This window comes from Electrona antarctica (assembly GCF_951216825.1).
Source record: "Electrona antarctica genome assembly, chromosome: 23".
Taxonomy (NCBI): Eukaryota; Metazoa; Chordata; class Actinopteri; order Myctophiformes; family Myctophidae; genus Electrona; species Electrona antarctica.
Genome location: NC_136804.1, coordinates 30,035,124 through 30,045,507, shown reverse-complemented (window position 1 = coordinate 30,045,507; position 10,384 = coordinate 30,035,124). Strand labels below are relative to the sequence as shown.

General features: G+C 44.9%; 1 protein-coding gene across 5 annotated transcripts in view; it reads right to left on the bottom strand.

The window, feature by feature from the left end:
• The window catches only part of LOC306916560 (NXPE family member 3-like), a 34,561-nt gene continuing 24,177 nt past the window's right edge, over positions 1–10,384 (bottom strand). For 4 of the 5 annotated variants that reach the window (XM_079494473.1, XM_079494475.1, XM_079494476.1 and 1 more), the window contains exons 2-7: positions 8,740–8,872; positions 5,528–6,312; positions 5,346–5,419; positions 3,666–3,875; positions 2,092–2,324; positions 1–1,237 (exon numbers count right to left, since the gene is read on the bottom strand). In XM_079494473.1, the coding sequence (XP_079350599.1) occupies positions 905–1,237; positions 2,092–2,324; positions 3,666–3,875; positions 5,346–5,419; positions 5,528–6,312; positions 8,740–8,872 (1,768 nt within the window). In that variant the 3' untranslated portion in view covers positions 1–904. Of the gene's footprint in view, positions 1,238–2,091; positions 2,325–3,665; positions 3,876–5,345; positions 5,420–5,527; positions 6,313–8,739; positions 8,873–9,073; positions 9,106–10,384 lie in introns of all 5 variants that reach the window. The other variant, XM_079494474.1, reaches the window with a different exon arrangement.

Below are 10,384 nucleotides of genomic sequence, written 5' to 3'. Positions count from 1 at the left end.
TTGTCTGAGCTGCTCCAGTGCCTCCTTTTCTCATGTCAATACATATTCAGTCTTAGGTGACCTTCACACCAGAAAGCTTTACTGCGATTAAAACGAATCCTGCTGCACATTGTCAGAAAGTGTGCTTCGTTTGGCAGGTGTGAAGCATCATTCGAATCCTAATGCGCAACAAAGAACTGCATTCTACTTCGACTGAAAACGGGGGTTTCGCTTCGCTTCCAATCGCACTTGATTACGATTCAGTGCAGGTGGGAATGCAATCCGCAGCAAATAAAGGAAATTAAGAAAACAATGTGGCGGGTGAGGAGCTAAACACAGTTGGAGACGGAGAAGGCATATTTTACACAGTGCAAAGATGTCCCGTTACCGTGGATAGACCATAGAGCTATAAAGGACAGACGTGGTCGAATGAGGAGACTGAAGCCCTGGTCGAAACGAGGACGAGTACATTTATCAATTGCTTAAGGAAACACATAAAAACACTGCAGTGTAGCCTACAGAATATTCTGTCTGTCTGTCAAACATGGATTCTGTAAACATGGAGTGCTGTCACTTTGTGGGGACTGGGGAGTAGGGACTTTCATCTCGATAAACATTTTGTGCTGCTGTCTGTTCTCAATGCGCTCAGCGCTGTGCCTCCATGCCCAAAAGAACACATTGATAAGGTCCCTGCTGCGTTTCCAATTGCTGCGGTTATACAGCGCAGTGTGAAGGCAAACCGCAGCAAATTAAATATGCAAGAATCCCAACTTCTCCGCCCATTCGCATCGAGTCTACCGAAGAATGTGACCTTAGTTTTAGTCAACATAGCTCAGTTTTAATTTGGTTTCCATTTAGTTTTCGCCACTGAAAAGAGGTAGTTGATGAACATTTTTCATCATAGTTTTTTTTTAGTCGACACTTGCTAGACGACCCTCTGACTTGGGCACACGTTGGACAACACCACGTCCATCATGTTCTGGATGACGGGGGGCTGCGGGTGGAGGCTGTGAGGCAGGCTGTGGGCCAGCGTCATCTCCCAGGCGTCCACCAGGACCACGTTGCCGCCGAGGCCCCCGAACATGGCCCGGAGCACCGCGTCCCGCCGCAGGGAGTACCAGTCGCTGTTGGTGAGGCTCTCGTAGAGGCTAAACAGAGCCTTGACGTTGGCCGTGCGGACCACCACGGTGGTCCCGGGAGCCCGCCTCAGGAGGCGCGCCACCGACCTGCGGATGCCAAGCAGTCGACGGACGTAGACCTGCGTGGAATGAAGCAAAAATATTAATTAAATGTCATCGTGATTCATGACTGAAAAGGTTGGTAATTAATTATCATTCAACATACAGTAGGCTATGTTACATACTGTACAGTATGCTATACCAGGGGTTCTCAACCCGTGGGTCGCGACCCCCCGGGGGGTCGCCAAATAATTTTGGGGGGATCCCCAAATTATTAAAAAACACGAGACACGGCCAAAGCATTTCTGGGGGTCCCCGGCCAAAAACGTTGAGAACCCCTGTGCTATACCACCATGGGGATCTCAACGTTTTTGGCTGGGGACCCCCGGGACTGCTTTGGACAATGGGAATGTAATCTTTGTGTAGGACGGAAATACCGATTTGCTCAGACACAATGTTTGTGTAAGACGAAAATCTACACTAATGGCTGAATATAGGAGGGGCTCAAAAATAAAATAAAATAAATGTTTTTTTTTTAATAAACGAGGGCTCGCGACCCCACAGACAACCAGTTTAAGAAATCACAGATTGAGGCTTTCGCCTTTTTTGCGTTCATGGCATTTCTGAGACCATGTGTGTTTATGGAAGTGATGCTTAATGAACATGTATTCTATTGTTAGTTTGACCACTTCAAATACTCTTTCATCTTGACTTAACCCATTCAGGACGTGAACCCTTTTGGTGTTTTAAGCATTATGTTATACTTTAGCTATTGATAAATAGCCGATCTACAAGCTCACAACACGTTGCAAGCTTGTAGATCTGCTATTTCTGGTGCACGACATGCTTTCAAAGAAGACAACGCTGGCTTGCATGGAATCATAAATGACTGAAATCGGTCGTGCGTGCGACTGAGAACTTTAATCCATGAGACCTCCACAGGGAACGTGCTGAAATGGGACCAGATGCTGAGGATGACCACGGTGTTGGGTCCCCCGACCAGGCCCTCCAGCTCGTCGGCCACGTAGCGGAGCTGACTGACGGAAATGCCGCCGAATCGGATCGGGGGCCCGTGGCAGCGGTATTTCACCAGGATGTTGCGGCCGCTGTCCACTGACATGCGCGGTCCAGCTTGCGCTGGGCTGTGCAGGTTGAACTCCTTGAGGTCTGTAACAATTCACAGTCGGAACAGGTAAGGTAAAGATGTGCTCGTGAGTTGAATTTGCACATAGTGCAGCAGGCAACAGGAGGTTGCTTTACTGATAACGAGCGCATCCTAACTCTGACGCTTAGAAAAATAATCACCTGCAAGGAATGACTTGACAAGAAGTAGCTCATAACATGTCTATGGTGGGTGTTTATGAAACAAACATTTCGCTTTTTTTTTTTTTTTTTACAATTTTGAAAAACATTTTTTGAATAGTTAAAATAGCCAATCGACACGTTGTGAGCTTGTAGATTGACTATTCAAAAATGTTTTTCAAAATAGTAAAAAATTGACACGGGTGAAAAATGGGTTACAAAATCGTGGGATAAAAATTATAAGAAATAGTAAAAAATGGCAAATTTGTTTAGGGATAAGGGGTTTAGCATGGATGAACATAGAACCCATCGTCTCTGAGGCTAAATCTAGTAACCTATGAGGTTACTGGAGGTCAAATGTTAAGGTGTGATTACCTTTGAGGGGATTAAAGATGGGAACAAAATGATCTTTATCGATAACTCTGCAAGTTACGTAAAGCTTGCAAGTTTCCTCACATTTGAGATGCTCCAGTTTTTCTATTTCTTTTTGAGGGGCGCTATCTATCCCTAACCTGACTCCGCCAGCTGGTGGCAGCAGTGAGTTCCTCCTGCTCTCATCTGGTCCCTCTCGAGCAGAAACGATGTACTCCGAGCCATTTCTGACCGGAGAGATATGCGGCCGCTAGAGGCGGGATCAACGCGATACTGATGACGTATTGAAGCGCTGCCACAGTGCAGATGTAAACACAACCTAACAGGACTACAACTCGAAATTATTATGGAGATATCATATTTTTTGTCCCGCTGCTTCTGGTTCATCGTTTCTGCTTGAGAGAGAGCCCAGATCCAGGCAGGAGGAGGGAACTCAATCTGGCGTAGTCGGGTTAATCTATTCCCTCCAATGCATGGCTTTTTGAAGATTACGTCATATGGCAGCCAAGTCATAAACTATTTAATGTTTGTTTAGAGAACTTATGATGTAAATCGTTTGCCGGCCAAGTCTATGGACTTTAATGTTTGTTTAGGGCCCTAAATGACGACATAAGACGCCACGTTGGACGATATAAATACAGTGGGCGCCCCTCACCTCACGTGAGTGTGATTTTGGTTTAAGCAGAAGTGCCCGACTGTTATGGTATTACGGTCTCCTTCGATGTTCCAAGTGAGCTGGGGTGAGACCAGAAGGTTGCCGTGGGAACGCATGCAGACTACGGATTGGTCAGATTAGTCTCAGAGAGAGGCGTGTCATTATGTGTTGTATCATACCTGGTATAGACGTGGTGAACCACTCGAACCACTGTCTGGCAGTGGAGTCTCCATAGATGAAGACATGTTTGTCTCTCAGACACTGGCTGATGGCAGAGGCGTTACGGAACCGCTCAACGGTGACCCCGCCGCCCAGGGCTCGCCAACCACCCTGGTAGTAGTACCCAGAGGCTGCCTTAATGCTGCTGTGAGGTTTCACCTCCGGTTTGCCTGTGAGAAAGCAAAAGATTTATTTTACATATTAGTGTGAACTGGCCAAGCGAAGAGGCAAATAATATTACACAGCTCTGCCAGTACCAACAAATACGGGACGACAATGTTTGCTACTAAACTAATATACTGTAGGACTGCAGCAACAACATTTTCTATACATCGAAGCAGGAGCAGTGTCTGGGAAATGTGCACATTTGGAACTCACTACTAGGGGAATCACAGAAGCCAGTTTGAGTCTGGTTTGTATCGGTCATTCCAAGACCAGGGCCCGAAAAACGCGATGCTTTTTCCCCCCCGTCTCAGATTTGATTGTGGGTACGACATAGCCAAGCATTTGATCATTCATTCATTCATTCATTCCTTCATTCCAACGGCATTCAGAACTCTTCATCGGGATTCGGGACTCAGTGGTGGAAAAAGTAGCGGTGTAGGAATACTCTACACTGCTAGTCCTGTATTCAAAATGTACAAAAGTATCGGCATCAAAATATACTTTTAGTAAGAACCAAAAGTAAGAGTACTGATTATGCAGAATGTCCCTAAATGAGGGAAAAAAAAGGTTGCGCATCAGAGTGCTAAACCCAAATCCAGTATAGGCCTACATAAAAAAATAGGAATTTAAAAAAATCCAAAAAGGTAGCACATCCAAAAATGTAATACATGGCGGACAAAGTACTCCCATTTCCATTTCTTTATTGGCACACACCAAAAAGGAACGCCTAGGCCTCACTCAGACCTTTAAAACATTGATGCATGCTTGTTGTATGAATGTTGTGAGTGTCATGGCCGCCCCAATGCATTTCCAATGGAAGTCACATGGTTTGAGGACTACATTTTGGACTACAAGCTGTTGTATGGCTTTCGGCTGTGTTTCGACTGCGCCCCTCCCCCTCATACAACACAAGTGTTGTGTCAGACCATGTGACTCCCATTGGAAATGCATTGGGGCAAGCTGTGTCACACCCTTTGTATACAGCAAGCATGCATCAATCTGTTGTAAAGGTCTGAGTGAGGCCTTACACGTTTCGACTAGGAGCCTTAATTCAAGTGTGAATTCAAGTCCATTTATATAAAAGGGTCAGAGTTTGAGTACCAGTTATGCAAAATCTCCCGTTTCAACTTTTTAGATGTATAAAAAAAAATATTTTGAAAATAGCATAGATCTACAAGATCACAATTGTGAGCTTGTAGATCGGCTATTTTCAAATGGCCTGAAAATGAAGTGGTTAATGTATGTTTTGTAATAATAACCCAAAATGTACAATGTAACTATAGTAGTAACTAAAGTTTTAAAAATGTTGTAGTGGAGTACAAAAATCTCCCAGTGGAGTAAAAGTACAATATTATAGTATATGAAAGTATTGAAAATCAGAAATACTCCAGTAAAGTAGAAGTACCTCAAAATTGTACTCAAGTATCGATGGAACCACATTATACCCTGTGTATATATAGCAGATTTGTCTTCACCTTTTTCCTTAGGCAACACACTGACACTGTCAGATCCTGAAGCGTTCTTAACAGAGACTTTCATGTTGATGCCACTGCAGGGGATTAAAAACAGACAAAAACATTAATTCAATATTGAGCAAAACTAATGAGTTAATAAAACTCACGCCATTCTCCACTCTTTTTCTTTTCTTTTCCTTCACCTTTGAAAAAGTGTCTTTTCGTAAGTTGTGATGTTTTGCTTGAAGCCTCCCATGGAGTGGTCCATGCGATCATCGCAGCTCAGCACGTTAGGCTTATAGCAGTACCAGGGTTCCCCCGTGTGGAGGTTCGTATAGTTACAAAGCGTCCTTTGCTGGCTCGGTGGCAGACAAACATTACAAACTGTCTTCTCAGAGACTGAGCCTGAGCGGAAGCTACTCTGGAAGAACACCCTGTCTGGCTGTTCCCTCGTCAGTCTGCGCAGCACACTGACAGCTTCACTGGGGTGGACCAGCGTCACCTCCACCTGCGCACGGCCCTCCCAGAGTAGAGGGAAAACGGCAGAGTAGGACCCATTCAGGTGGTCCACCACCTGGCCCGCCACGCCCGCCTCGAGCGACGGATCGTGCAGCCGAGCGAGCAGGAAATCACCTCCGTAGAGCTTGGGCTGACCCTGAAAGTCATGCATTCGGATGAGAGCCTCCAGCCGTTCCCCTACATGCCACTCTCCAGCTCTCTCTGCTGGGAGGATAGTGAAGTGGCTGTGGGCAGGGTCACTGGTCTGCTTGAAGTTAGGAGCTTTAGGAAAGTGTGGAGATTCAGGCCATCGGATGGATTCTATTAAGGAGCGTTCCTCCAGAGCATCCTCAGGCGATAGCTTCTGACCCTGGCAGCTCCAGGGGCTGCTATCGTGGTGAGGAGGAGGAGGAGGAGGAGGAGGAGGCGGCGGAGGAGGAGGAGGAGAACATTCTGGGACCTTGGAGGTTGGGTGACTTTTAAATCTGGTCTGACAGAGGGTTTAAAGAGACCACATTACAAATATTAAAGGGACACTACTACACCCCTTTTGCAACCAGATCTTATTTGAATGATTTTTGGGAGACAACAAACACTTTCCCGGGGTTTTTATGTGGGTAATATGTGTTTTAAGATATTTTAGTATTTCAAAGTGACACTGGGCTCACTTCCTGGACTACATGTTGTCTCAGCAAGACATGCTCGGGAACACACTTACACAAACACATGAGAATGAACTTTTGGTTCATGGACACACATGTCTTTACACACAACCTCTCCCAAGTGTCCCTTTAACAAGAGCGTCAAACACAAAAAAAGTGTGCTCCTCAGAGCACAGTCTTTGCCAGGCCGGGTTGCCTATAGACGAATTCAGAAACGGGTCTCATGGTCGCAGCTTACGTATTTCCTGTAGGCGGAGCTGACATAGCTGCGGTGTAAACCCGCACCTATTCTACTACAGTGAAATGGTAGAGTGACTGATGTTAGTCTGCTCAAACGTTACTCTTTTACCTGCTTTTTACTAACACTAACTTTACAAAGATGCCCAGAACATCGGGATGAACCTGTGTAGTTTATGGCTGCTCCAACAGTAGTGGCAACATTCAACTTTGGAGAAAAACGAATGTCAAAAAATACACAAAAATATACCTCATACTAAGCATTTAAAGTATGAGGTATAAAGTACAGCAGCCTTGTGTTCATACAACAGAATGATTGGGTATTGAGTAAGACTGACGTTATGTATCTTTCAGGACCTTTCACTGCTTCGTCTCAACCATTACTCTATGGCTCTGGTCTCAGCCACCGCAGTGTATTTTTTTGACATTACGTTTTTCTCCAAAGTTGAATGTTGCCACTACTGTTGGAGCAGCCATAAACTACACAGGTTCATCCCAATGTTCTGGGCATCTTTATAAAGTTAGTGTTAGTAAAAAGCAGGTAAAAGAGTAACGTTTGAGCAGACTAACATCAGTCACTCTACCATTCACTATAGTAGAAGAGGTGCCGGTTTACGTTTGCTGCGACCATGAGACCCGTTTCTGAATTCGTCTATACCCTGCAGGGTCCGCAAACTTTGGTCATGGCCACTTGGAATGGTATCTGAAAAATCACACTTGTGTGAAGTGAGGGGCGCCAGGTAATGTGCTGTAAACAAAGTCCATAGACTTTTCTGCCACTCTGTGTTTAAAGTGCTCTATAAACAAACATTTAACGTCCATAGACTTGGCTGCCACATGACGTCACGGTTAGTGCTCTACCCCATTCATGACGGGAACCCCTTTTGGTGTTTTAAGCATTATGTTCTCTTTAGCCGTTGAAAAATAGCAGATCTACAAGCTCAATGCTAAGAGCATTTTTTTAAAGAATCGGCCTCAGGTCTAAATGGTACAAACATTCTTGCGATGTTCCTCAGAGACGTGATTTGAATTTGGGGTGCATATCTTTGGTCCGACGTCGACGTGTACCAACAGTCCAACACGCAGTAGTCAGACACCCTACCCCAAACCCTAATAACCGGCCACGTATATGTGTGCACCGGCCACATATGTCAGACTATTGGTCCGACATAAATTTGTCCTTATAGATGCAACAGCCATGAGCCTGACTTTGCGTAGTAGAAAGTAAACTATAGTCTGTGTTAGGCTGTGTTTTTTTCCCCGTTAAGAGACGTACACTTGGACTCGGTATGTCAAACAATAATATTAGTCGGAATTGTTTACAGTGCGGAGGTCTTTGGTTGCTTAGGAGATGACGAGAGTTATGACTAGTACTACAAGAATATCTAAATGCCTCAGTCCGGCCGCCCTTGAGTCTAGTTCATGTTGAACTTCTATCGTGGGAGGTGGGGTAAACAAAATTAAGTGTCTGTTATATTGTGAGAATCATTGAGATTCAACAGATTTCATATACAGTATGTATGCCATGTTTTTGGTCTGGAAAATGTCTGGAATTGTCTGGAATGGAAAATATGTGTCTGATGAGCACCAACTATACACTGTGCAATTGTGCATGGCAAAGAAAGCCAACTTGAATTTAGAGACACTTTCTGACCACAAATCATTTCACAAGACTTGTAAAGACATGTGTACCATATAGCCTACATGAAACTTGATAAAGTGCTATCTATTGTATCATCAGTATTTTAAAAGTCCGGTAGTTTGTAGTATTCTTTGATGCGCACACTTCTTGCCTTTATTTTTGAGATAATCTTTTTGGCTTTTCTGCCTTTATTGATAGTTCACTTCATTGAAGTGAAGACTGACAGGAAAGAGGGAGGGAGAGAAGAGGAGAGACATGCAGCAAAGGTCGTCATGAACGGGACTCGAACACACAACACGCTGTCAAGCCAGAGCCTACGTGGCATGCGCCTAGACCACTAGGCCAGCGGGCGTAAATTTAAACGGCCTCTTCTCACCTTCAGAGTGTCGATGTCGCGCAGCAGAAAGATCAGAGATGACAGAGCCAGCAGGAAGAGGAATATGGCTGCATATGTGAGACGGCATTCAGGTAGATCCTTCCTTTTCCAACCTTGAGTCTTCATCTCACATCTGTTAGGAAGTGTAATAGTGTGACATTGCTGTGATCAGTGCCATTAATGTTATCATTGTTTGTTTATTCTGACAGTAACGGCGACAGTGAGTGTTGCTGGATCTCCAACTGTTCCCTCTCGAGTGAAATTCCCTTTCGCTGTCATGACCTTCAGCTAAAACATACAGTAAGTAATAATTAAATGGCCAGTCAAACATTACCTAAAAACTGGTGGGACCAGTTGTCCCACCAACTGAGCACAAGGACCACGCACGCAGGCACGCACGCACGCACGCACGCACGCACGCACGCACGCACGCAGGCAGGCACACACACACACACACACACACACACACACACACACACACACACACACACACACACACACACACACACACACACACACACACACACACACACACACACACACACACACACACACACACACACACACACAAAAACTACTAGAAGTGTGTGCAACATTTCAAGGCATATAAGGACAGTATGATTCATGGCATTTTATGCAAAACGGGCCCCTCAAGATCTGAATGAAATATGAAAGATAATGTCAGATAGGTCTTGATCAAAATTATGATTCCAGAGTTGAGGTGTACCGATTTGCACGAGTTTTGGGCAGAATCTGTAGGAGTATAGGAGCAACAAGTGTGTTTTGCAAAACATCGTCCTGTTGTTGCGCCACATAGGGCTGGTTTGATTGGTGTGTGGAGGTTTTTCCATGGCCTACTGGAAGTGGTGGTGCGTGTTTTACGTTGATCGATCCAACGCTGCCCCTGAGATTGGCTGCCCACAGAATAATAATATCCCACATTTCGTACAAATGTGCCTGTGTACACTGTACAGTATGCAGACCATGGTGACATTGATCAATTCTTGATAAAAAGCTTCTAACATATTATTTAGGCCCCAAAATCTATAAATCTCACACAATTAAGGCAACCGGCCGGTTCCACGCACTGCACAAGGTGCCCTTTTTCACTTGAGCTAAATGTCTGCGCACGCCACTGGTTCCAAACAAAGTGTCCTACTATATATGCTAATGTTGCCTTGTCTGCTACTACCCTTGAGTATTACTTCAGTTCAACGTTTTCTTCCCTGCCCTTTCTGGTCCCATGCACACTCTCCCAGCATATGAACACTATTACTGCCAAAATGAGTCAGTATAGGAGTAGTCAGGAAATGTCATCATGAGCAATGACTGTACGTTTATCATGGTTTTCATTAGGAGTAAAATGACATCACATTCACACCAGACAGCAACCCAGTTTGTGCTAGCCTCGGTCCCAGCCTTACTCATCTGCGAAGAGAAAAGGTCCGGTCACAACCTAAGGCAGAGAGGGCATAGCCGGCCCGGAAGTGTCGGGCCGGAACATCCGTCGGATGTATTTCCCCCGGATACGTTATATATTTTTAATCAATCACACTTGTTTCATACACGGAGAATGTAAACAGATTTGTAAAGCGTCAACGGCATTTCCTTGAGCGGTACTTTCCGCCACAATCAGGCTACTTCT